Source organism: Brienomyrus brachyistius, chromosome 14 (assembly GCF_023856365.1).
Source record: "Brienomyrus brachyistius isolate T26 chromosome 14, BBRACH_0.4, whole genome shotgun sequence".
Lineage (NCBI taxonomy): Eukaryota > Metazoa > Chordata > Actinopteri > Osteoglossiformes > Mormyridae > Brienomyrus > Brienomyrus brachyistius.
The window spans coordinates 11,192,799-11,220,591 of NC_064546.1; the positions used below are offsets into that span (position 1 = coordinate 11,192,799).

The 27,793-nt window shown below is 44.1% G+C and overlaps 1 protein-coding gene across 12 annotated transcripts in view; it reads left to right on the forward strand.

The window, feature by feature from the left end:
• Positions 1-27,793, forward strand: part of ush2a (Usher syndrome 2A (autosomal recessive, mild)) — a 190,504-nt gene that overhangs the window by 39,542 nt on the left and 123,169 nt on the right. For 10 of the 12 annotated variants that reach the window (XR_007382187.1, XR_007382186.1, XM_048974032.1 and 7 more), the window contains 13 exons: positions 1,159-1,322; positions 2,030-2,188; positions 2,592-3,089; positions 4,121-4,399; positions 5,483-5,652; positions 6,822-6,966; positions 14,356-14,586; positions 21,559-21,689; positions 24,599-24,725; positions 25,212-25,313; positions 26,609-26,797; positions 26,951-27,081; positions 27,290-27,569. Coding sequence is in view for 10 of the 12 variants with exons in the window: in XM_048974032.1 (XP_048829989.1) it covers positions 1,159-1,322; positions 2,030-2,188; positions 2,592-3,089; positions 4,121-4,399; positions 5,483-5,652; positions 6,822-6,966; positions 14,356-14,586; positions 21,559-21,689; positions 24,599-24,725; positions 25,212-25,313; positions 26,609-26,797; positions 26,951-27,081; positions 27,290-27,569 (2,606 nt within the window). In the remaining 2 variants the exon portion in view is untranslated. The remainder of the gene's footprint in view (positions 1-1,158; positions 1,323-2,029; positions 2,189-2,591; positions 3,090-4,120; positions 4,400-5,482; positions 5,653-6,821; positions 6,967-14,355; positions 14,587-21,558; positions 21,690-24,598; positions 24,726-25,211; positions 25,314-26,608; positions 26,798-26,950; positions 27,082-27,289; positions 27,570-27,793) is intronic. The other 2 variants (XM_048974035.1, XM_048974037.1) reach the window with 2 other exon arrangements.

Consider the following 27,793-nt stretch of genomic DNA (forward strand, 5'->3'; position numbering starts at 1 on the left):
GTGTGTGTGTGTTTTTATGGATCCACTGCTTCTGTTAACCACACTTGTGAATGACATGAGTCAGTCCTTTGGGGAAAAGTGTGATGTGCTGATTGGACAAGCCCTGAACGTGAATGGGAGGAAAGATTTGGTTAAGGTCATACTTAGGAGGAAAAATAGTTGACCCACAACCCCCGGGGGCGAGAACATGAATTGAAATTTTGCCATAAGTTTAACCAGTTCACTGAGATCTAGTTTAAAGAAAAACATATTTTTAACCAAAGGAATCTGGTATGATTTATTTATCTTTCCGTCTCCTTATAAAGAGTCAAGGTCAAACTGCCATGAACCTGCACGGCCCCAGAATCCCCTCAGCCACCAGTGCAAATTTTCAGCTCATTACGGGTCTGTGGCTTTTATCGGGTCTGCTGAAGGGTGTCAGGTGCCTGCTCCCTGCTCGGCCTGGGCGCTACCATCCCATGGCTTCACACGGCCTGGGAGACAAACTGACAGGCACCAAAGAGGTCCGTTGTAGAATCGCGGACATTCCCGCCCCCTTTGGTCCACTTAACACTCGTGCTCGTTATCATGAAGACAGCCCATAGAATGGGACACGAGCGTACATTGTGAGCTGTGATGTTGGGTTGAGTTTAATGATTCCTCTGCATTGTGGCAAAGCAATATTCCTTTCCTCTCTCCAGTCACAGTGTTAGTAGTCTGTTTCTTTATAATTATTATCTTAGTTTGACTACCTCAATAAATGTTTACTTTTATATATAGGTTACTGCCTTTACATTTTTTACAGTTGCTATTTGTACTGTATTGGCTTTGGGAGTATTGTAATCTTGTTGTGTGTCACTCAGTGACGGTAAACCTTTCAAACTTGAAAATAATACGAGATCCAAGCATATTGTTTCATCACTTGACTGTGAGTTTGTACTTAATGCCCGGGACAACCCCTCACCCAGCATAATTAAAACAGTTGGTCCATTCAGATAATACCTGCTGCTCAAGGCAAGTATGTTTCAGTCAGCATCACTAATTAGTCAGTCATATATAGCTATGAATGTCATTTCAAAAACGATCTGAAGCTAATTGTTTATTATTTGCATTTCCAGCTTTTTCTTTATTTATTTTCTGCCTAACCTCTGCCCCCCCCCCCCCCCCCCCCCCGTAAAGGTGTGAAGAGTGCGGCTGCGATCCCGCAGGCAGCTTGAATGGCACCTGCCACCCCGAGTCGGGACGGTGCCACTGCAAGGCCTTCGTGCATGGGGACAGGTGTGACACCTGTGCTACGGGGGCCAGTCACATGGACGCCAGCAACCAGCTGGGCTGCAGTAAATGTCAGTGCGAAACCTCATGCACCTCTTTGCACTGCTTGTTAAGGTCTTTTAATTCACAACAGGACATGTGCTTTAGCGTTAATGCTAGTAAGGCTAATGTGATTCCTTACGTCAAGAAGCGTAACTGATCACACTCATTTCATTGAATTTTAATCTGAAACATAATACTTAAAAAAAAAAATTAAATGCTTAGCAGTTTCCTCTAAATCCCGGCACGTATACGACTGGAGGCGACTGCGTCCCTGGGCACCTCGCAGCCTCCTCAGTATGCCAAGTGCTGTCCCTGTTGATATAAAACGTAAAACGTCCTTATGTGCGACAAACATCCCTCGGCTCATTTATGAGGGGGGGATTTGCGAGCACTGCATGCCCACGGGAGTGGGTGGCCAGTTTGCTCCACCTCCCCTTTTATAGCCTTTAATGTCTCCGCAGTTTGGAGGGAAAAGGGATGGTTAATGTCTGAAGCTATTACCCCACAAATCTGTTTTATTAAGTTAGCATTTTTGCGCATAAAACATGTTTGTTCCATGGTTTATCCCTGCTCCATTTGTCCCATTTGCTAACATCCTCGATATTTAACCTTGCCGCTTACACTTCCAGAGAAATCTGCTTAATCCACGTAACAGCCACAATGAACTATAATGGTATATATCTGTCTTTTGGTTTTTTTGCCCCACCTCCCCCGCAACACTGTGATCTTCTCCCAGCTCCGTCTCAGCAGCCGCCCCCTACAGGCCAAGTCTTGAACGCAAGTGCCATCCAGCTGACCTGGAGCCCCCCCGACTCCCCAAATAGCAACATGCTGAAATATGCCCTCTTGCGGGACTCACACGAGGTTGCCACTCTCCATGCCCACCACCCATTCGGTATGCTCCTGCCTCTCTGCATGCCTAAATCTGACCCCCTTTACTGTATTTACCTCACACGCTGTCGGAAAAATGCTCCGGGGGGCTTTCGCACTGAAATGTTCTTGTTGTGACTTAAAAGTGCACCAGCCAGACCATGCATTAGGCATGCCTTCTGTTGGCACCGGGGACCAAGAAATCTCTCTCTGGCGGTTATATGTTTGAACCACCAATGCTACCACATTACCATCATAATGACTGTAGTAATGATGATAAAGTTGCATGCCGTCTTAATGACACGTCACATATGTACTTTCAAGATGTGAAAAAATGGATTTTCATTGCCCTATTTACTTAATGCTTAACTGCTCTTGCATGATAAGAGAGTATCTTATTTGTATATTTGTCATATTGAAATGATCAGAACCCCAGGTCTTCGTAGACACCGGCCTGTCCCCGTATACCATGTACTCGTATCAGCTGGTGACCAGCAACGTCCGTGGCCACACAAGCAGCGCACGGGTCAGCTACCGCACTCTGGCCGGCATCCCCCAACCTGAGGATCTCAGCCTGCATCTCATGGGCAAGGCCACGCCCATCAGTGCCACCTTCAACTGGACACGTCCTCGGCACGCCGTCGGTCCAGTGGAAGGCTACGTGCTGAGCGCCGTTGCCATGGGTGATCAGGAGGAGCGGGTCCACTACTCTGGGCTTGGTACTGAAGCCACGGCGAGTGGCCTGAGTCCCTTCACCCGCTATAATTTCAGCTTGCGGGCCTGCACCAGTGCTGGCTGCACCCAGAGCAAGCCATTGGGTCTGATTACCCCCCAGGCAGCACCCCAGCTTCAACCTGCACCGCGGGTCAGCACCAGTGGGCTGACTCGACTCTCAGTGGCCTGGGACCCCCCAGCACAGCCCAATGGTATGTCAGTAAATACTGTTTCTGAATAAAGCTACTCATATCACATGACCTCAACCAGAGGTACTGTAGTGCCATCAAATCAATGTTAACTGCTAGCGACTGTTTTGATGCCAGTCCTCTTTTGTAAGGATTCTTAGACTTCCCAGTAGCTTACTCATTGTTATCTTTCAGTCCACCTGCCTTGTCACTGACTCACTTTTCACTTTCACCTTCAAATTTTCCAGTCTTTTCCAGTGCTTTGGATCATCTTGTAATATAGACAAAATAGGACATATAACTAGCAGAAGCAGTGATGGTTATAGGTATATGACTCCTATGTGCCATGATGCCACTAACTATACTTATTTGAACAAAACTAGGAATACAATCAATACATTTTAAATTTATGGAGTGCATGGTGGTGCAGGGGTTAGCCAGTGTTCAAGTCCTGCCCCCTTGGTTCTGTGTTTAGGGGTTTGCATGTTCTCCCCATGTCGATGTGGGGTTTCCCATGGGTACTGTAGCCCCCTCCCAGTCCAAAAATATCTTAATTTGATTTATCAGATTTACTCATAGATATGAATGGTGTGTGTGAGTGTGAGAAAGTGGATGGCTATAGGTAGGATGATGTGGTGGTGCTGTGGTTAGCACTGTTGCTTAATACTTCTGGGACCGGGGTTCAAGTCTTCATCATGGCTATCTTTCTGTTCTCTGTCTTGTGTGGGGTTTGCATGTTGTCATGGGGTTTCCTGTTGGTACCTGCCCATGTCCCCCCCCCCCACACACACACACTCCAAAAACATGCTGAGTTTAATTGGAGTTACCAAATTGCCTATAGATGTGTCCTGTGATGGGTTGGTGTCTCATCCTGGGTTGTTCCATTCCTTGCACCCATAGCCTTCAGATTAGGCTCCAAACCCCCCATGACCCTGAGTAGGACAAGTGGTTACAGAAAATAGAGGGATATGTGCGGTTGGAAGAATAGGAAATGGGTAGAATAGTATATACCACTTTTCTTCTAGTCCCCTGTAAGACATTTGGCATTTCCTCAGGTGTAATAATCAGGTACGAGCTCTTCATGTGCGGACCTATGGAGTTCCAGGACCATGGTGCCACCCCCATCCCAGAACAGAGGGTTTTCTCCAGCAGTGGATGGCTCAGTCCACAGTCAACCCCGGGTGCGAGCAACAAGGATGCCCTGACCCCAGCGCAGAGCAGCATCACCGTAGTGGACCTGGAGCCCTTCTCCACATATCAGTTCAGGGTGCTGTCAGCCAACATGGCGGGTAGCACGCTCTCCGAATGGGCGACTGGGAAGACGGAAGAGGGGGGTGAGGCCCCATTGAATTTTTTCCAGTCAAATTGGTTAAGACTTAATATTTATTATTCCTTCAAATTCTGTTCCTTTGTGGCTTGGCATGCCTCTAGATATCATAATGAATTATGTATAATGGTAATTGTGCAGATATTAACAGATATTAAGTTCCATTGAAAATCACCGCCTTATTTTTTCCTTCGGTAAATACTGTGTGTGGTGGGTTTGGGGGTAACGATATAATTTTGAATTTGAAAGTGATTATATTCCTTATTAAATTAAAAGTCTGCCCCAGACAGCATTTAAAGCAGTACGAAATAACCGTAAATTATATTTCATGCAGCAAGCTGTGTCTCTGTGGCATTAGGGGGGAAAATAATCCATATATTCTCCCCGTAACTGTATCAGTTTCGGTCATCTGATATGGAAAAGCCGAGAGCCTCTGATTTCCTTCACGAAATCGATTTTTCTATACGCGCATATTCAGCAGCGAGAGGCAGAGAACGCCGGTGATCCGGAAGCTGCCTGACAGCTCACCAGGGAGAGCAGGCGGGAAAATTAACATGGATAGGCTTCCCTGTCCATCTTTTTTTTTTTGTCCAGTGTTTTTTTTTCTTTTGCACAATGTGCTTAAAAGGAATAAAGAAAAAAGCTTGGCGTGCAGTCTTTAGCTCGGATAACCGCGGCAGCCTCGATGGAAACCCCGAGACCGGTACTGTCAGCCGTGTTCCGGTTCTCTCTCTCCCCAGCGATCTGACGTACGTGTGAAGTACAAACTTCTATTTACATATTTGCGTATGTTACTCTGACAGAAAGAGTGTGTACTTGGATGTGTTGCACTTCGCGGTTTTAAACTGTCAGATACTTTCTGGCTTTTTAAAAAGGGTAACACCTGTTTGTTTTTTTTGAAGGAGGAAAATCTGTTTTTGGAATATATATTTCAAAGTTTTAAGGTGCTGCAGTCGAACGCTAGAGGAGTGAAATAAATGTGCGCGTTGCGTTTTAAAGACGCTTTTAAAAATATGACCACGAGCGACACATGTAATTATCGGGCGGTGGCTTATTAATTTGCCCCGGTCTCCGTGTTTGTGCCCCGCAGAGCCACGGCACATGCCTACACCTCGGGTAATTCCCATCTCCCCCTCCTCGCTGACGGTCAGCTGGGAAGCGCCCAGCAGCAGGGACGCCAGGGGCAAGGTCACCAAGTACGCGGTCCGCCTGCACCGGGAGCAGACCTTGCACCGGTCCGCGCCGCCTGTCATCTCCACGGTACCGTGCCCCACTTCGCGCCGTTTTGCGGCGTTTGACAAATGCCCGGTATCTTCCCGCATAAATTAAACGACCGTTGAAACACGAAAACAAAAGCCCCGCGATGCCTTATAATGTCAATATTAATGTGCTTTAAGTTCACTCAGAGCTCATTACTCTGTCTGCCAATAAGTGCACAGCAGAAGTGGAGTTTAGCCAGCCAGGCCTGTTGTACATCACCGATACATAATGCATGCTACACAAACAAGACCGCTCTCTTGGCATGTAGGCGCTGCTGCCTGCTGGGAAAACCCAAGAAAAGGATGCCCCACCCTAAAATTAAAGAGAAGTCCCCAGAATCCATTTTAACAGGCAGCTTAGGATAGCCCTTTATTGCCCACAATTCAGTTGATAGAGGTTATATACAGGGTTAATCTCATGGAAGATTGGCGTGGTATTTCTAAGAGAATGACATGCATACAGGGGGGCTCATACAGTATAGAATGGTGTCAGGACACTGATTACACGAACACAATCTGTGACTAATGGCAAAAGCCTTGTCTTAATCTGTAGCCATTAAAATGTTTATTATTTAGCTAATTATAGTTGTGTCTCAAAACAGACTCACTATATCACTTGCGCTGTGTGGCTCTGTGGGTTAGGAGCCAGGGCCCGTGTCCAGAAGGTCGCCTGCTCAAATCCCATGGCTGGTGGTGTAATCATCACCGGTGGGCCCTTGAGCATGCCCCTGCTGCTCCAAGGGTGCCGGATAAATGGCCTGACCCTGTGTTCTGACCCCAAGCTTTGCCCTCACTTGTATATGTGTGTCTCACTGGAGAGTAAGATGGGATATGCGAAGGTTGAAATTAAATTTTATGTGCAATGAATGTGCAAGCTTTCTGTTCTGAAGCTTATGATGCAGGCCTTTGTTGGAACTGGTCACATGATAGAAAACATACTGCTGCTCTTGGTAACTGAAGTGAACAGAGTAGTTTTTGTGCATGTTACTAATAACAGAGCAAACCTGTACTGGGTAATCAGTTGAGGATAGATGGATGACTGACGCGATATTGTGCTGCCATAATATTATTAGCTTGCTGCCGAGGATGAGCGTCAGTGGGATATAAATCACCGTGTACTGCACGTACTCCCCAGGCCTGCTGAGGTGCCCCTCTTTCTCCCTCGGGCAGGTTCTCCGCACCCTGTCCCCAGAGGAGCGGGAGTACACCGTTGAGGGCCTGAGGCCCTACTCAGAGTACAGCTTCACGGTGGAGCTGTGCAACAGGCTGGGCTGTGTGGCCAGCCCCCCTGTGACGGGACGCACGTTGCCAGCCGGTAAGCAAGGCCATGCTGACAGCGCCGGGCACTTTTCCTGTGGCAGAATTCAGTTTTGTTCACTAGTTTTGATGGTAGATAACTGGTGGCATAGCTGACATAAAATATAAACCTTTCCTCTACTGTACTTCTCTTAAAGTGAAAGTTGGATAAGTAAATGTATCTTTTAGATACAAGTGTGATTGATGGGGTTGGTGGTGTGTGGTTCAGCGAGGCTGCGGCTGTGATCGGAAGGTCACTAGTTCCAAGGTCAGGGGGGTGCTGTCAGTGTTGGGCCCCTGAGCAAAGCCCTGCATGGACTGTCTAACCCTGCTTTCTTAGTTGTATGTCGCTTTGGATAAAAGTGTGTGTTAAAAAATAAAATGGAATGTGTAAGTTATTTTTTTTTTTATCGTATTATATGCTTAACCTGGGCACACTTTTCATTACAGATAAGTGGTCAATTGAAGGGATTTTTTGTTTCTTTAGTATTTTAATTAAATGAATTGCTTGGTGTCTGTTGAAACCTCCCCCACCCCCAGTTGTTGTTCAGGGTTTAGCGTTAATGACAAACTGGTTTTAATTGCACCAGAATTCCCAGGGCTGGTGTGTAACGTCAGTCCGCCTGTTGGGACTTGTAGCATGTGCCAGTTACTCCGCAGAACGATGTCAGTGTCTCCAAAAGAGTTATTAACAAGACCTTGATGTGTTTCTGTTCCTTATGTAGTGACTGATGTAACGTCTGGGCTTCCCTAAGATGAGCGACTGAGTGTAATCATTTGCTTAATTGTTATATTTGTTTTTTATTTCAAAGTCCTTGCGGGATTTAAGGAACAGTTTAAAAAATCAATCACACTAAAATGTTAGCATTAAGCACTGCGACAAGCCTCTGTGAACATAAATCAACATTCCTTGTATGGTTACATCTTAATTTCAGAAGACAATATGATTTTGCAGGTATTTCTAAGAGATCAAATGAATATCAGAGGGGCATAAAAATGGAAGTGGGTCAATAAATCAACACTGTTTTGTTTGAGTGCCATTTACTTCATTGTGCATATTTTGTTGTTTGTAAGGTTTGTTTTGTTTAGTACTTAAATGCGTTGATCTGAGAATCTGGGTCATATATGTATATGGGTTTTGGTTTCTGTACAATTTAAAATAGTTTATAGATATTATATAGATTCAATCTTTTGTTGGCATCCCATCCAAGTTGTTCTCCAGTCCTGTGTCCTACACTTCATGGATAAGCCTCATGTTATGGAAAGCAGTTAAGAAGAGATGGATTGATGATGAGTATTATAGTCTTCTGCTATATTATGGCAAATAGTAGGTATGACTAGTGTTGGGCGGTATACCGGTTCATACCGAAAGCCGTTTTTTATTGTCATGATGTGAATTACCAGTTTAAATAGCCTACACAACGTCCAGAAAGTGGCTCAACTGGAAACTGTTTAGAGGGGGGGACCTTTTTCACTGCCCCACCCCTTAAAATGTACCGCAAAAGATCAGAAACGGAAGATATAGCTGATGCTGGAGTTGAAAATAATGAGACACTTGGGTTGTCGAAAAAATCGATTCTCAGATACTAATTGATATTAAAAATGATTAGATACTCATTTTCACCATTATTGATACCAACAGTTTGGTTTTTGCCTCACTCGCCACACTTCACACAGCACCACTACAGCGCAGGTGCGTACTCATACACACACTCGCGCAGCCCCTCCCCTCAATAGCCACTGAACGCATTCGCACTGGTTAACACACATACCGAGTTGCCCAACCGTGGCACATGCTGCACTTTGCAAGCTGCTTTAGTTAAAAAAATAAAAACAAAAACGCAAAAGTGCCATTTGGAAGTATTTTGCAGACGAGCATGGAAAGGCTAAGGATGTCGATAAGTTTCAAACAGTGCTACAAAGTTGTGATGATGAAATCAAGTAACACGTCAAACCTGGCGAAGCACCTTAAAGACCGACATCCCTGTCTTTATGAGGAATTTTGCGAGGTGAGTATAGCTCGGGTTCCAGCAACACTGAACTGTTAAACACTGATCAAAAATGTTAACTCGGCCAGCGCACACCTTAACGTTAGCCGTCTATCTATAAGCAGTTAGCCAACAAACACGTTAGCCGTATGTTATTATTAAGGTAGCGGATAGGCGCAGTGGCTAATAATAAAATAATATATAGTTAATGTGGAAACAATGCAAAAATGTAAAACAAAAACGTGTCCTGTAAAATGTGGTAAATGCCCAGTCATACTTTTTTTAAAAAAAAAAAAAAACCATTGTATACTGTGAAACCGATGTAACTTAAATTTTTGGTCATACCGCCCAGCTCTAGGTATGACAGAACAGTTCTGAATGTATGGAGGTCGAGGTTTTCCAAATGACCACCCTCTTGAATTTACTTTTACTTGTATTTTATTTAGAAGATGCTTTTGTCCAAAGGGTGTTCGAGGGAGGCAAATAGCACATTGCAAACGCAGATGCTGTGGTGGAGTCGCCTTGGCATGAGTGCCGCTGGGCTGAGCTCCCACTGAATGGCCAGCTATGAGTGTAAGCAGTATTGGAGCAGGAGCTGCCCAGCTATGAGTGTAAGCAGTATTGGAGCAGGAGCTGCCCAGCTATGAGTATAAGCAGTATTGGAGCAGGAGCTGCCCAGCTATGAGTGTAAGCAGTATTGGAGCAGGAGCTGCCCAGCTATGAATGTAAGCAGTATTGGAGCAGGAGCTGCCCAGCTATGAGTGTAAGCAGTATTGGAGCAGGAGCTGCCCAGCTATGAGTGTAAGCAGTATTGGAGCAGGAGCTGCCCAGCTATGAGTGTAAGCAGTATTGGAGCAGGAGCTGCCCAGCTATGAATGTAAGCAGTATTGGAGCAGGAGCTGCCCAGCTATGAGTGTAAGCAGTATTGGAGCAGGAGCTGCCCAGCTATGAGTGTAAGCAGTATTGGAGCAGGAGCTGCCCAGCTATGAGTGTAAGCAGTATTGGAGCAGGAGCTGCGCCATCTCTTCCAAATAAAGCAAGAACCCAATAAGACGACTATTCAGTGAGCAGACAGTGCAGCATTAAGAACATTCAGTGGACATGGAGTGGAGACTAGTGGAGGAATTTTGGCAACAGATGGGTCTTGAGGCATTTCTTGAAGGTGGAGTATTTGAGCTGATTCCCCCTCTCTCCCACCCATTCTTAGTACTGAAATGTGTATGGAGGATCCAGAGTGGGTGGTCGTTTCCTTCTGCTTGCTCTCCCCCATTTGTTTCCCCCCGTCGCGTCCTTCGGCATAATATGATGCCTTCCTGTCGTCCTGTCCAGAGCTGCAGTAGGGGTGCAGCCCCCCACCCCCGACGGCCTTCATCTCTCACTCCCCCTTCCTCTGTTTGTGTATTAATCCTCCCTCTGTCCTCCTGCTTCTGGTCGCCTCCCTCAGCATGTAGCTCACCCCCCCCCCCCCCGGCCCGGACAATCCGTCAGTCAGCGCCACCCTCAGCTCTCTGCTTGCCCCACCCGCAACACTCACGGTAAAAACAATTTACTGTTCATTATGGGGGGGGGGGGGGTGCATTGCACTCCGCAGTTGCCGTGAATCACGAGCCACTTCTAGAGATTTATAAGGAATATGTAAGTAGAATGAATTAACGGTTTAATAACACAGGCGCAAATCACAGGAGGCGCCAGTGAGCTCTAATTGATACACTGGGACATGAGTGGCGTGAATCAGTCCGGCGCTTTATGGCACCACCATGTCTTACCCGGCTTACACAGGTGGTCGATGAGCTTGTCTGCATTCATACCGTATTGTGAGTGGTGAATATCCAACATTCACATATACCATCCCTGTATATTAGGAGTGTAACGGTACACGTATTTGTACCCAAATTTTCGTATGGGTCTTTCTGTTCGGTATGCATATGTCCTGAACAAATGCAGCAAATGTAGAACCTTTGTGTGTTTCCCCCAAGCAACATTGGGAACGGGCCGAATGAAGCCATGCCACTACGCATGCAGGCCTACTTATGGCGAACAGAGTGAAACCAGAACACAAAGATCACTTGTGCAGGTATTTTTTAAAAGCTGCACCATAATGGATATTTATTTAGTTATACTTTGTATTTTTTGAGACAATATTTGTGTTTCACAGTCCTAATATGTGTTGTGACATTTTATTTTATTTGCCTTATATTTAATGGGTTTACATTTTGTTTCCATTTCACGTTTTTTTTTTTTTTTTTTTGGATATTCAAACTACATACCTACTGTAGTGTAAGGATGTGGGTAGGCAGTGGAATACCTTGGATGGGATGTAATTTCTTTATTTTTTTCTGATTTGTTTATTTGTTTATTACTACAGTCATTTGAAATCTATGTAATATCAGGGACGACAGGCCTCTGTTGGTTACAGTTGGCTAGATTGTCATTATTTCAGCATAACTCCGTTACAAGGATGATTTTTCAGAGTGTCTGGTAAGTACAAATGGATGATTTCTCCACGCATTTATTTTTTGTGCGTAATTAAATTCTCATCAAGCTGAGCCCGGAAACGGATTGCCTGCACTCGCTCTCCGGGAGCTGCTTGGGCTGTCATTCGTAATACAGGTGTCTGTACCATCTCCACCCTCTGTGCTTCTCCGTCCGCACCGGCAAACAAACAAGCAGCCGCAGCCTGTTAGCTGTTAGCCTGTCTCAGTTCCCTGCCACGGGCCCACGTGAACATCCAGCATCCCGCCTCCCATTAGCCGGATCCAGCGCCAGTGCCAAGATTTAATGTTGATGATGGCGATTTGTCTGGTTTTTACCTAGCCTTTATGACTGTTTTCGTACGCAGTGCACATCGCTGTTATATCGATGCGCCATTAAAGAGAATTACCATCTGTTCGACGGAAAAAGGCGGCATCTGTTTTCCAGTATTTTTTTAAGAGTTATTTTGTATTATCCTACATAACAAACAACTGAAATGAATGGGTTGTCATTTAAAGTTGCTCCAAGTACCAGTCTGCTTAATGGTAATAGTGTATTAATTTTATCTTTTTCCTGTGTTTATGATTCTCAAGCCCTTTGGGTGTGCGGCTGTCACTAACAATTGGGGCATAATTCATTCATTTAAACAACTTTTCAAGTAGTGCCTCGGATGGCTTTTTGATGGTTTAAGAGTGAAAGCATTTGTTTCCTGTGTCAGTTACACTTGCAACGGCGATAACTCGGGGTTTGTTCGATTCTTTAACAATTGAGTGGCAGATTTAGTGCAGTTTGATTGTTCACAAATGTATGTATATGTATACTGTATGTGTAAATGTATTTGTTAGTGTGTATGTCCAGATAAAAATCTGTGTTAAGTACTAGTGTATAGGTCCCCTGTGTCAGGCTGATTAGCCGTCTAATTTTAACGTCATTAATTAAACAGCAGGTGCTGTAGAGTTTAGGTTTGTCCGAACTTGTCTGTGTCAATTACCCGAGATGAGAGTAAACAAACACATACAATGGCAGAAACTGAAAACAAAATACAGTATATCATCATTGTAGTTTATTGATAGGCAAATGCCAGATACACTAAAAAGCGAGTGGCACCTTTAAAGGGATGTCACTACCGCTTACTCACTCACACCTCTGTTTGCAACCCGGGCTCCATCCACCACTTCTGCTTGAAGGTTCTGTCACATATTTTGAGTGTGGTTTCAGTCATGGCTGCTGTTTTGGCCATATAGCTGGCATCGTGAAAAACTTTTCATGGCTGACCGTAAAGATGTGCCGATCGACAATTGAATATCGTATTTTTTCAATCAGAATGTTTCATTTTGGGAACATATTCTGACGTTCAATTTTTTTTTTCTTCGCCTGGTGATTTAAATGTTTATATTATAGGGAGCAGGACATGAGCTATTAACAGTAAAAAGGGGAAGCCTTTCAGGGGCTCAGATACCACCCCCCCAAATTTTATTGCGAGTTGGGCCAGCATCAAATATTGGTGTCAGTATCACAGCACCAAAGTTGGTATTACTTGGCATCCGCGGTATAGCCCATCCCTAGCCAACAACGTTAGCCCGTGGTGTTTAACGGAGACTTAAATAATCACTCTTAAGAAATCACAGCTGGTATTCTAAAAAGTATATTGCCGCTATTATAACCGCAACGCTTGTCTGTACACAGCAAATTAGCTGAATCAGGCTAGGCATATTTTTCCCCAGGAAGGGTTAGACAATTATGCGGAAATCAATACTTTTCTTGTTGCAGAAATAAGTATTACACTCCATGTAAGGAGATGTTGACCTCACGGTTCATAAAACGGTCCAGCCGCATGAAATGCGTAAATACTCGGCCTTGCTTCTAATTGTTCCTGGACATTTCTCTGTGATTTAGCTGCTGGGCACTTCCTGGTGATTTAGTTCATTCATTAACATGTTGAAGGCGATATTAACCTTTTTGTCGGACTGTTAACCTTGTTGTCGAAACACGGGCGAGATGCAGCGGCTGAGGGGGGAAGGGGGGGGTGGCGGTGTAAGGAAGGCTCCCGCTTGGGGTCTTTCTGAGGTTTGAGTACGGCAAGTGCTTGAGCCCTCACCCTGCAGAATGCTTTAATGGGAATCAATTAAATTAGCAGAAAACAATGCAGGGCGGAGCTTTGTAATGACGAGGGGGCGGGAAAGGAGGGTAAATTGACTGCCTCGTTTGTGATTCGGCTCTCGGCCCCTCACTTTCCATTGTCAGCTCGGCACCTTCGTTTTATGTTCCCGTTTCGTAAAGAGGCCACTCCCAAATGGCCGTTTGAGCATGTGGACATCCCGCTAGCCACTTTCTCTCCCCCCCGTATCGATATGGCCGCCCACCCCAGGTAATTCACTCATTAATGGGTCGTTGTTTCTGTCAGCTACAGGAGGATGGAAATGGGAGGGGGGGGGACTTTAAATGAAATTATTAATTCTTCTGAAGACTTTGCCTGCAGAGCCTCCAGTTTAGCAATTCCTGTTGTATTCCAGTCTTGCTTTTTTTTCTTAATGGGGGAAAAAATGAAACATTCAATATCTTTGAAGGGATTGTGCGAAAATCCTAATGAATCGGCGGGAGATTTTAAAATGATATCAGACTTTCAATTATATGGACTCAAGTGATATTGATTGAGCGTAATTTATGGCGTGTGTGCAGAGAGAGGTTTGAGAAGACAACACGTCCATTTTCCATTTAAGCTTTTTATTAGTTCCCTTCCTGAAGACGGTTCGGCCCTCGGAGTGGACTAAATGCACGTAAGATGTGTCAGGCTGGGGTAATTTACTTCCTCTCACTATATATTGGGGAGCCATTTAGATCATTACCCCTGCATGTGTGTATGTGTGGAGTGACTATAAATGTAGATTTTTCTTCCCCCCCCCTTCCATATTACCATTCTTGCCTTTTTATCCCTCTTTTCATGTTAGCTCCAGCAGGATTAAGTCCTCCTAAATTAAAGGGATTGAACGTGTCAGTGATGGAGGTGTCCTGGGAGCCGCCGCGAGACCTGAACGGGCCCCCCCCTCTCTATCAGGTGGAGAGGCTGGACCCGTCGCTCTCCGACCCACACTCGCCCGTCGCACACGGCACCCGGTTCCCGGGCCATGGCTACATTCTGTTCCCCAACTCTACGCTCCCACACGACACCTACTTCACAGGTTTGCCATGTTTTCACTATTTAAGCTCCAATCGTTTAGCATTTTCGTGTGACTTCCAGTGAAACTGTTGCAAGCCCAACGCTTCAAGCACCTGACAACTGCAACACAATGTGAATATAAAAAAAAATGAACAAATACACATTCAGAAGGTCATTATCTTGCATCAAGTGTCTCCAGAGGTCACCGGTTCAAACCCAGCCTCAGCACGTCCGTTGGTCCTTGAGCAAGGTCCTTAACCCCCAATTCCCTGGGCGCCCCAACAGGTGGCTGCCCTTAGCAGACAGCTTACTTTACAGAGAGCAAGTTGAGGGAGACGTAAAGACAATTTCCCCACCGGGATCAGTAAAGTATCAATTATTATTATATAACTACTTGTTGTGGTCTCACTTAAGCACAAGCAGCCTAAATATACCAACCAATTAGACATCTTGTATAATTCCTTCAATAGAATTAAACACTGTAGTAGAAAATGTTAAGCTATGCAGGTTAAAGTCTGCCTGTAAATTTGACAGATTTTACTGTCTGCCGAATACATTGGAGAAGATCCTTCGCAGTGATTTGAAGCATCAGTAAATATGGTTTTATTTGTTTCAGTTGGTGGCACAGCATCATGCTAGCACAGATAGTGTTTCAGGCAATTTTGTGTGATTTACTGTGGGTAGCTTGCATCTCCGCAGGCTCGGTGACGTGAACCACACGAACGGCAGTGTGAGTCACTGTGTTTACCAGAGAAAAATAGTGCGCGACGGGGCTTGTGTCACTAATGTGCCTGCTTTGACTAATGAGCAGTTAGTCTGAGATGCAGAGTGGGCATGGATGTTCCAGGAGAGATTGAGGAACAATCCCCCCTACTTACCCGCGATCAGTGTATTTCTGAAAAGTTCTATAATGCTTTGTGTGTGAGGTAGAGAGTGACCCAGAGGTATGGTCCGGCTCTTGTGGGTTTATCTTTTGGTCATTTTTGCTAGAGAGCAAAACGGTTGTTTCAGTGCGTTCATTCAGTCTGCCTCTGTTAAATCTCAAGGTTTCCAATAAAAACTCCCTCCACTCCCACCCTCTGATTCCTACCCTGAAGGTCAAGTTTGTTGCAGGTACACCTGGGGAAACTCCTTGGTTCACAATCACTTCACCCAAAAAAAAAAAAGTCACCCTGTAGTTGTAGCTGCAGTGAATTCCTCTTTGCGGCAGGCCGAATCGCTGATGCTTCACCTTCTTTTTTGTGTCAGAAATGGCCATAAATATCACAAAATCGGGCGTTATTTGTATTAAAAGAAGCTATTTGTACACCTGCCTTTGGGAGTTAGGGACGTTAAATTGCTTTTTGAGAAACGTGCATATAAATGGGGAACACTTTCTGACCTTGCAGTTTTAGAAAATGAATGGCCATTTCCACCGTAACTCTATTAACATTTAGCACCGCAATTTCCCGTTTTCCTTAAATAATGACAAACGGATAAATCTTTATAAATCAAGTCCTAAGTTGAGTTCAGCTCTTCCCTAATTGATCAATGGGCGCAGTCACTTGGAGAGCTCGTCCTTGGGCCCGCTTGGGTTATAAATGGGCACTAACTAATGAAGGCGAGGAGCGGAAGGGGCCGCCTGTGGCCCACCTGGTGGCCCTGTTTTCATGTGTCCGGCCTTTCCTGGGAATATGAGAACGCTGCACTGTGCTCTATCCATCCGTTTTCCTCCGGAGTGCGTCGTGGGATGGCTGAGGCGTCGTCATTTCACATTCACCTGTTCACCTTTTATCCAGGCCGTGTCCGGAAGCTCGCAGGGATTTTTATGTTTGTAGATGAACCTTGGCCATGTCCGTAATCCCTCTGCTTCCCACCCAGTTAATCAACCGGCCGCTAATTAAAATAGTTCTTAATTACTCCTATAATTACTTTAATTATTTTAAAATGCAAACCTTCATTACTAACCATACAGAAAAAGTCTAAAGGAATTTTGGGCTCAAGTTTCCTTATACATAAAAGTATTAGCTTAAACTTTACAGACCAAGGGTCTTCAACCTTATTTACAGTGAGAGCTACTTCAACAAAGAAAATAATTTGAGGGTAGATGAATTTGATGGCAACAGTACAATTTGTCACTCATACGTGTATAAGCAAAATACAAATAATCTAACATTATTGATCCTGTTTATAAAACGTGTTTGGCAGGGTGCTCATTCGCTGGCTTCGGTTGCCACTGTTGTGAACCTTATAATTTTGTATTTAAAAATTCTTGGGCTTATAGTAGTTTGAATCTTGTGAACTCAAATACTGAAATCGAATAGTTTGGACCTTAAAGCTCAAATTGTGCTGTTCGTCTGGCAAGATCAGATTGTTGCATTTTGTTTGGTGTACAGTGGTGATGGTAATACAGCATAACAAACATTAACAGTAAAACAGATTGACATCACTTACAGTATGCAGTGCATGTATTTCATAAGGTGGCTGTGTGTGTGTGTGTGTGTGTGTGTGTGTGTGGAATTCACATATTCTCCCTGTGTTCCTTCCCGACTGCAAAGGCACGCAATGTTTCTGACTTGCCCACAGTGTATGATTGTGTGCTTTGAGATGGAGTGGCATCCCATCAAGGGTGATTTGCCTTGTGCTCTGTGCTGGCTGGGATTGGCTCCAAGCCCCCTTGTAATATGACTGCGATAATTAGTTGATCGATTGATATTCTTCAATTGTGTGAATGAGTAGAAGAACTTAAATGTGTCTCGCACCAGTTACCTCTGGAAAACCAAAAGGTGGTTTGGCCATGCATTTTTTTTTGACCATTTCAGGTATTTTTTTGTCTTGTCTTGAAGAGATTTTTCTTGCCTATACATACATGCTATAGACTGTAAAGATGTTAGCATGACAGTCTGAAGCTGACAAGACATTTTCCTTCCCTGCAATTACTTGAATTAAGAGAAAAAAACTGAAACCTAGCAGAGGGGCTTCCAGCCCTGCCTGCTATTGTAGTAAGAAATGTTGAATGATACAAATTATTTTCCTTAATTAATATGATTGATTGTCAAATCGCTTCAGTCAGTGGAAAGTAGAGGAAAACTTTGTACAGACATCATTAGTTTTTCCCCATTTAAAGATTAATCATGAAGAGCGCTGGCTCTTTAATTCTGTAATTTGTATATTTAATGGGGTGCTACAGAATCTATGACAGTAATTAGCACTTGCTGAAAACTCATTAATACGCAACAGCTTGATTAATGTGGCAATAATGCTAACATGACTGAAGTTATTCAGGTTATGTACTAAGCAGATTATAGCCAAACTGTCCTGTTTGTTTTGCTTATGGTGGGTATAATATCCTAACGCAAAATAAATAAAAACGAAAATTTGTCTTAACAGAGTCAGACAGCTTCTTAGTGTTATTTGTCTAGAATGTGATAATGAAATAGGAGTGTTTGTCTTGTTCCCAGTTAATCATTCCTCTAAAGAAAAGTTTACTAAAAATTTGAAAACCTTCTAGGCTAGGTGTTTGTTAAGCCTTCATATAATATTATTGTATTATGACCATTTTTGTTATGCCTACTTGCAAATAATGCATTTTTACCTGGATGTTGGGTGGCCAAGGTGTCCAGGAAGGCTTCCTTTTGCAAAAACTCCTCCCAGAGACCCAACAAATACCTGTTGGGTGCCAGATATGGGCCATTACAGTTTTATCCTCTAGTTGGCGCCAGCTGTCCTGCATGGCTGTCTGCAGTATGTACTGTAGTATGTACGGTCAGATACGGGCCATTACAGTTTTATCCTCTATTTGGCGCCAGCTGTCCTGCATGGTTGTCTGCAGTATGTACTGTAGTATGTACGGTCAGATACGGGCCATTACAGTTTTATCCTCTAGTTGGCGCCAGCTGTCCTGCATGGCTGTCTGCAGTATGTACTGTAGTATGTACGGTCAGATACGGGCCATTACAGTTTTATCCTCTAGTTGGCGCCAGCTGTCCTGCATGGCTGTATGCAGTATGTACTGTAGTATGTACGGTCAGAAACGGGCCATTACAGTTTTATCCTCTAGTTGGCGCCAGCTGTCCTGCATGGCTGTCTGCAGTATGTACTGTAGTATGTACGGTCAGATACGGGCCATTACAGTTTTATCCTCTAGTTGGCGCCAGCTGTCCTGCATGGCTGTCTGCAGTATGTACTGTAGTATGTACGGTCAGATACGGGCCATTACAGTTTTATCCTCTAGTTGGCGCCAGCTGTCCTGCATGGCTGTCTGCAGTATGTACTGTAGTGTGCACGGACCCTGATTGTTTGTGTATGGAGCATACTCAGTGACCACCCTGCCTTCAAGCAAACTAAATACTGCCACACTGAGTGCAATATATATGAGAGTAAATTGAAATAATTATATTTCACAGTGATGGATAATTAATTTGTGTTAGCTATATTAGACATATTATTTGATTTTCCGTAGACAGTTCGGTCTTTAGTTGCTTTTTTGTAAGATATTAATGGTTTGTCATTTTCCAGAGGTTATATCCACGTTATTTGAAACCATTAAGTCACAGTTACAGGACTTGCATTAATGGTGTTTGACTCCAACCCTCGAGGGTACATGCAAATGTATTCGCTTAATATAAACAACATTACTACCCTATGCTACTCAAAGGCCAGCTGTTCTATATTATGAATTGCTTAATTTTCTATTACTCATATGAGCAACAAACTTAAATTTTGTGCAATGAGATTTACTAATTGATAAAGTAACATAATTTGCAAAATCAGTCTTATTTTTTTTTTAAAAATTTAATATAAGTAAGCAGCAATATTTTTCAATATCTTAGGAACCTAAGACTGTTTTCCTTCATGAAAACCCAGTGCTTTGTCACTGACTGTGTCTTATTACCATATATAGATTTTGCGAATTTATCTTCACTTAATGAAAATTGTGTTGCCAGCTGAATTCCAGAATAGTCTTTGATGAAGGACATGTCTGATTTGGCAAATACAAGAATCACTCCTCATAATATTTGTAAATCTCTAAAATTTACAACATAATCTGGGAGTTTATATTTATTGACACAAACTGCTGGCTCCGGACCAATCAGAGAACTTGTTGCATCGGTTGGCGGTTGAAGAGCACATGAGGGCACCTGCCACTCACCGCTGGTCTTTGCTGTTCTCCAATCTGTCTAATGCATTGCCCCAAAATACCTCACTGATATGAATCACTTGTCAGTGTTGGCACTGTTGATCACCTGAGGGCGTGTTTTGCTCGAGCTGAAATTCACCATCCGTACACCCCTTTCTTGGGACTGCAGACATCTTGAGACAGATGCATTCTCTTCAACTCCATCCATATGGAGCAAGCCTCTTGAAGTAGAACAGTACATCACGTTACACTGAAAGCCCCAATACAAAAGGAATTGCCATAACAATAAGAAACATACTTAAATTGGTTCATGGGATTCAAATATAAAGGATACTCAATAGGATTGCTGCTGAACCATTGGCCTGGTGCTGTGTGACTTCACAGAAAGGTTGTCAACAACTTTACTTACTGTCCCACCTCAGGCCTGAAATTCTAAAGTATATATACGTTATATTTTTGTGGTAGCAAGTACTAAAAATAACATTAAAATATTATTTCTAAACTGTATGTTGTCCAGGCTTTGCTTTCCAGGTGAAAGTGCTGCCTTTACTATGTCTTTGCGTTCTTAAGAAGGAGGAATAAACATGTCAAGCAATGAGCTGGATCCCAGTTATTTACTTACTTGATACATTTTCCTTATCAGAGCAGTTCCCATTTCAGTTTCCCAGCTCAACTGCAAGCATGAGTATTTTTGTAAGCAATTGCTTACCTCGAGGGTACAACGGCAGCACCCTTCCTAAGTGCGTGCGTGTTGAATTAAACATTCTCTCGCACCATTAGGGAATGCTTAATCAATGTCAATTTATAAATGGCACAAAGGGAATCGATATGTTACCTACTTTATTTAAATTCAGAGATGGGATAGAGCTTTTAATAGAGGAAATGTCAGTGTATTCCCCCCTGTAAAATGTGTGCCTTGATCACTCAATGAAATGCTAGAGATTTGACAAAAATAAACATTTATTCTTGTATTTACTTGCACGTCGAGCTGCAGTGGAGACAGTTATATGACTTTCACGCCAAATCCCGTTTTAATACAAATACACATGGCCGCTTCCCACGCAAGCTACGGGGTATTGAGCGTTCAGACGTTCCCGGATCAAAATTCAGGTAGCATACGGGATTTTGGATTCCGGAGCACAAAAAGGGGATGAGGATGCCTTACAGACAGCTCAGAGAAGGTCAACCGGTCTTATATCTGGTTTAAAAGGCTTGCTTTACGATGAGAGATTAAAAGGACGGGATCTCTCTAACCCGAGTAGTCAGCACTTGAGCGGAGATTTAATTGGAGTGTTCAAGATATTTAACGGAATAAATAAAGCTGAAGCACGGGTATTACTTCAAAGTTGTTTTTTTTTTTTTTTTTTTTTTTTAAGTGGAACGCGAGGGCATACACGGGGGGCTTACTGAAAAAATAGCTTTAAGGGGATGTAAGGAAGAGCTCCGGTTTAAAGGCGGGCATTGCTGGGATAACGTTATCCCAGCGGTGATGAGCAGGAATGTGGCCCGGGAGAGGAACTGACATCATATATAATACACCTGGCCTGTGTTCTCTCAGGTTATCCTGTAATCCGTAGGTTGTACGCTTTGGCGAACTGTTTTGTAATGTTAATATGAAAGCAGCAGAAATAGAGAGATGTTCGTGTTCCTTTTTGTCCTGGGCTTTTGTTTCTCTTAAAATCTTTAAAGGCTGAGGCAGTGACAGGTTTTTGGGGTAGGTGTCTGCTGCGAGGGTTAGACAGGATGCTGCAGCGCTAGTTTTCACTTTGCAAATGATTTTTTTACGCGAGTGCAGAACAGGGCTGAGGATTCCTTGAGACAAGCTTGTAGGAGCATGGGAAACGGAAAGTTAACTCTGCTGTTGTCTTCATCTAGGCATCCAGCTGAGCTTCCGCACGCGAGCGGAAGAGGGTCTCATCCTATGTGCACTTTCACCCGGCGACCAGGATGAGTATGTGGCCCTGCAGATCCACAGTGGCCGCCCTTTCTTCCTCTTTGATCCACAGGTATATGGGTATTTTATCTTCACTAACAAAGTTGTCATTTCTGATTGTGATATAACACCCTTTTTAACTTGGTATTCAGTCAAATTAAATTTGAAAAAAATGATAAGTATTGGGGTGTGTGCTCTAGGATGGGTGGGCGACACATCCTGGGTTATTCCCTGCCTTGTTCCCATAGCTTCCAAGATCGGCTGCGGACCCCCGCGACCCTTCATAGGATGAGCCAGTATAGAGAATAGATGAATGGATATCTGATGTTTTTGTTTGAACGTTCCATGTTATTGAATGCTGTTTAATGTTCCATAGTACTTTGTGTAGCTTTAAATGTATCTTTAAATCTTAGTTTAACTGATATGTAGGGGACCGGTATGAGGTAGCATGACTTTTCAAAAGACTTCTGTCAGCTTTTTTTTTTAAGGCAAGAGTACTCTTTGTAGTGAAAATATGAGTGATGAACTAGGTGTCTTCTGTCAGACTTAAAAAATAAAATAGCCACCCAAAAACACCCATGATTGTAATTTGCGACCTGTACGTTTCTTTCCTTCATGATTAATGCTTTGTTTAAAATAGAGTACTGAGGCATAAGATGTTAATTAAAAAAAAAAAGTAGTTAATTTCAATAGCAAAGCTTATATATCCCAGTCTTACACTGGCTTCCTTTGTTTATCGAAACTTTCTAAGTATGGCAATGTTTGATTTGGACACCAATTAAGTTGTTGCCCACAGATATTCCAGGAATACCAATAACATGCTAATTTAGACACATCAGCACAGTAACATGGAAGGGTGTGTAGATGAAATAATGGAAGAAAAGCCATTTCCCAAGTCTGTCCTCTCGACCGCCAACTTGCGGCCAGCCAGCGAGTGTTTGCCAGACTCGACGATTTTCACGTTTGCGAAAACATTTTGTTAGGATAGTTTGATAATTAAAACCAAAAGTGTAATCATGCCCAATTAATGTCCCCCGGTAACATAGCCATTACCCCCCCCCCCCATTAGCGATTTCAGCAATTCTAATGGGATTACTACCGCGGGATGCTAATTGGCCGTGACACAGGAAACACGCGTGTGTCCTCACACACACTCTCTAATGATGGAATTAATGAGCTTTTTATTAAATGCCGTCTTCTGGAAGATTGTGTGTTCACCGTAAAGGCTGTCACAGCTGATGCTGCAGTCCCCATGCTCTCTGTGCTGCTGGTCAATCTAGGAGTGAAGCCAGTGAACTTCAGCACCACGGACAGCGCACACAGAAACACTGACTCGGATAATTAATGACAGAGTTTTATTTTCTTGCATTCATGTTAATTTTGCCAGCAAATGGAAAAAATCGAGGAGGAAATTATAGTATTTATTACAGAATGGATGTTTCAGATGTGGAAATATGTTTGTTGCTCTAATAGATATACTCATAATTTCAGGTAAATTTCATTGATTGACCACTATATATGAGTCTGTCTTTTGCAGCATTTAATATTTTAGTAATAATATTTTGATTTAAAATCTGCACACTCTATGGCCACATGAATCTGTGCTGATTTTACTAAGCAATGTGATTTTATAATTATATATTTATTTTATGTTTTTCACACCTTATCAAATAACCATGTCAGAATGTCAGTCCTGGTGTACCAAACTTCAGGCTTAATGAACTGTTGATTGATATGCGTTGATTAATTGCATAAAAACTGATTTTTTTTATTTTCATGAAATATCTATACAATTTGAAGAATCGGAAAATCACTAGTGAAGTTAATAGTATCAGGCACATTCCGACACTCAGCCTCCTTACTAAACCCCTCTGGATATTCAGTCGCGCTGTCCTTGGCTCTGCAGGCTTTAAACCTTCGTCTGTGTAAGTTCATGTGTTTCCATGAATTTGCCTCCTCTTCGGTTGAGACTTTCCAGCTTAAGCGCGTTCATTTGTGCTGGCCATAACGCCCCCGACACACCCGTACACCCAAGGCTGTCCTTCTGCACACATAGCAGATTGAATTTCCCCAAAGGCGGTGTCAGAAGTGATGGCTTGGCGTTTGCCGTCACACTTCGCACCCGACTGCCATTTATCTAGCCACCTGAAAGTGGAACCAGGCGTTTTCCATCGCGCCTCTCGCCCAGAAAACAGGAGTGCCTTTGTGCACACCTCTGTGCCTGCCCACATTCTGGTGCCTGCTATTACATTAAAGGCAGACACGGTTCTTGGGGGAATATTTATCAAAAAGAAGAAAGAACGAGGCAGAAAAAGGTCTTTGGCCTGCGCTGCTGTGTCGTATTAAGCCGACTCCTGCTTAGAATAATTAGAGTGACTTGGCATTAAAAAGGAAATATGACCAGATGGCGTTGTGCTGGAAACCTTTTTGGGATTGCGGCAGGAGTGAGTTGTGTTCTAAGGGGACCTTTTGATGAATCCTTTCAGAGGTTAGAACCTGGTGCTTGTGTCGTTTTGCTGTGCCAGGGCCGTTTCCCCTCTTACTAGCAGGTACTTCGCATCGCAGTAAAGCCCTGCGATCGCCTCGCACCGCGCAGCATTGGTGTGTGTTTGTTGATTCATTTTCTGGATTTCTAGCTTGTGCTGGATATGTCAGAATGTGTCGGACTAAATGGGGTGAGATGGCTCCCAGTACGGGCCTCTCCCACCAAGGTGGGTGTACCATTTAATCCCGTGACCCTATCTTCAGAACTGATGCTCTCACCCTATTGTGTTGATGGTTTTTATAGGGCCTGGTTTAATAGTGTTTTAGTTCTGTTCATGTTCTCACCTGTCCTGTTTTTACGAATAATTCAGACCTTCCAGCAAGATGGACTGATGTAGTTATGTCCTGATTGATTCAGCCTGATCTGTCACCCCTACGTCATCTCTGTTATGAATTCCAAATCCCAGCATGTGATGCTGTCATTTCCTTGGTTTCTAGGCCTCTGCCACGGTGGTCAGCCCTGAGGATGACGGAGGGAGGCGCTATAATGACGGCCAGTGGCATCATGTGATTGCCACGAGAATGCAGGCCGTGGGAACGATCACCGTGGATGGCCAGTACCGGGGTAACAGTCGCTACGGCTCCCATGCGGTTATCATATTCACAGGCCGACCTCAGACTCTTTCTGTTCTGTCAATATCCCTAAACCCCGGCTTCCGCACATTCCGAGGAAAGGAATTATCAAGGTTAATCTTTGTCATTCGTTGTGTGATTGGAATAATTAGGCTTAGAAGCATCTCGTCTCCTGAACTTGCATTTCAATTAACTGAGCAGGTCTTTTCCTCCTGGGATCCGGGCGGTCTAGTCTTTTTCTCACGCACTTTGAAGTGTCTCGATAAACCGCGCGCCGGTGTGCCTGATCAGCGCCGCTGTCATCGCGCGTCTTATTGTTTTAATCCTTCCGAGATTTTATTACACCCCATCATACACTTGACATGAAAGATTCTGTTTCAGCCGCTGCTATGAACATCTCCTCTTATGTGACCTGACTAATCAGGGGGTGAATGACGAACATGCTAATCGGGGTTGTTCTCTTTTTGTACCAAATTAGGGTCTTCCTCAGCTACAAGTGGCCGCACCATTATTGGGGAGAACACGGGGGTCTTTATAGGTGGACTTCCTGAAACATTCATTCTTCTTAGGGAAGATGCAGGTAATTGACATTAATATATATCATGCGAGGGATAAGAATTACTGTCCGCTCCTCTGTGTGTGGCGAGCTGAAACAGCCCATTCAACGGCATTTGGGACCAAACACGGCCTCTTGGTGTCAAGGTTCTGGTTCCGCAGGGGGGCTCAGTCGGTAAAACTCTGCTAGGGCGGTGTTTCTCAGTCCAGTCCTTAGGGACCCACAGCAGTCCACATTTTCGCTCCCTTCCCGCCCCCAGCACACCTGTACCAAGCTACCAAAAACACAGAATACCTAGTACTAGTGTGCAGGGAGCTTGGAGCAGGGGTGTGCCCTGAAATTATGGTCAAATAATCACCCTCATATAATTTTACAACTTTGTGTGTTTTATAACTATATGTGAAGTGCTGGGCTCCCCAAACCTACCGCGGTATCCATGGCCCTGCTGTACTGCTGGCTGGGAGGGAGTGAAAACGTGGACTGCTGGTCGTCTCTGAGGGATGCGCTTAGAACTCTGTCCTACGGTTTGAGTTTTGAGTTGATTGTTCCCCACAATGTAATAAAAATCTGTTATCTTGACATTGTGGGGACCATTTTCCAGGTCCCTACACAGATCTGGTAATGCAGTTAAAAAAAACTAAAAATGCCAAAAGTGTCTTATGTTGTTTGGTTGCTTGTAATTAAGGTTAGAGGTGGGTTGGGGTTAAGGTCGTTATGTTGGGATTAGAGTCTTCCCCATAACAATGATTGGACAGTCCCCACAAAGATAATTATAAACCTGTGTGTGTGTGTGTGTGTGTGTGTGTGTGTGTGTGTGTGTGTGTGTGTGTGTGTGTGTGTGTGTGTGTGTGTATTTACCACATTGTGGGGGAGGGTTTGTATGTACCACATTGTGGAGGCCAAATATTAACTTCCATAATTGAATATTTAACTCTCCATAATTGAAACCTCAATTTTATAAAAATATATGAAGGTATCAAAAGAATAAAATAGTCACGTCTGGTATTTTGTTTGGTTACATATGGTTAAGATTAGGGCTGGGAAAAGATTATGGTTATGCCCATAGAAATGAACGGAGGGTCCCTACAATGATCAGAATATATGAACTTTGTGTGTGGGGGGGTGGGTAGCATGTATCCTATTCAGGGTACCTCCTGTGCTCCCTTGGCTCATGGAGAACCTTTGCTGTTGGATAAGAGGTTAATGAAAAGACGACCGTAGCATCGTCACCTGTGTCTGGCCCAGTCAGCCTGTTAGACACGGCGGGGACAGGCTGGCAGCCATAGGACGATGACATATCTGATGCCGCCGTGTGCCAGGGGACGGCCGGCTGGTGCGGCAGGGCTTCTCGGGCTGCCTGAGGGACGTGCTGATAAAGACGAGCGACAGCCCCTCAGAGGTGTGGCAGCCGCTGGCCTGGGGCGCAGCACTGGAAAGCATGCAGGCCTACCAGAGCTGGGAGGGCTGTCCTGTCCACACGGAGGAGGGTGCACACTTTTTGGGGCAAGGTGAGGACCCAAATCTGGCGCTATCTTCAGCTGTCTTCTCTGAAATCCCCCTGTCTGTGAACCGCGTGTGTATCGACCCCTTCTAGTGTCCCGACGAGTGCATGGGTCCTCTTAAGGGCATTTATGCTGAACCCTTCTGCCCCCCCCCCACAGGTTTTCTGGAGCTGAGGCCTTCCATGTTCTCAGCAGGAGACAGTTTTGAGGTTTCTTTTGAGTTCAAGACGGACCAGCTGAATGCACTGCTGCTGTTTGCAAGTGACACAGAGGGGGATGACTATATACTGGTAACACACTATTGATCTCTTGATCGACATGTTCAATAGGGCAGCATGAAATGAGTATATTTTTATCAGCTGTTACATATACTCATATTTTTTTATTTGATTGTTTAATCATGAATTTTTTAGCTATTGATAAGCTATGTGCCAGTGATGTAGAAATGGGTCAGCGCAGAGATCCGGTTAGCAGCCATGGTGTCTGACGTGCACACAGGCTGAGCTGCAGGACGGAAGCCTCCAGTGGACGCTGCGCTGGGGTGGGCGGGAGACCCAGCTTCAGCTGTGGGCAGGCCTGTCTTACTGCGATGGGAGCTGGAATAGTGTCTCTTTGCTCAAGAGGGGCGCCTGGGTGTCGGCCTCCATGAACGAGTTGTCCGAACAGCGGCCCGGGGCTGCTGGCGAGGGGCCCCTCAGGGTCAACGCTACCCTCTACCTCGGGGGTGTCCCAGATGGCGCCAGCATCAAGGCCCTCCCCCACCTCAGCCTCCTGCATGGTAGTGTGCTGTTGAGTCACTTGGCTCATCTACTCTACAAATATTCGGTCAAATTAATGTTTTGGAATTTGTTATGCATTGAATTCAGACACTGGATATATTTGCATTCTGTTGTTTTTTTATCTTTTATGTCTTTAATATTATTATTGGTGTATAAAATTAATATTTTATTTTTGTATCAAACATAAAGCAGAAAATTCTGTGTCATTCTCATTGGTCCATAC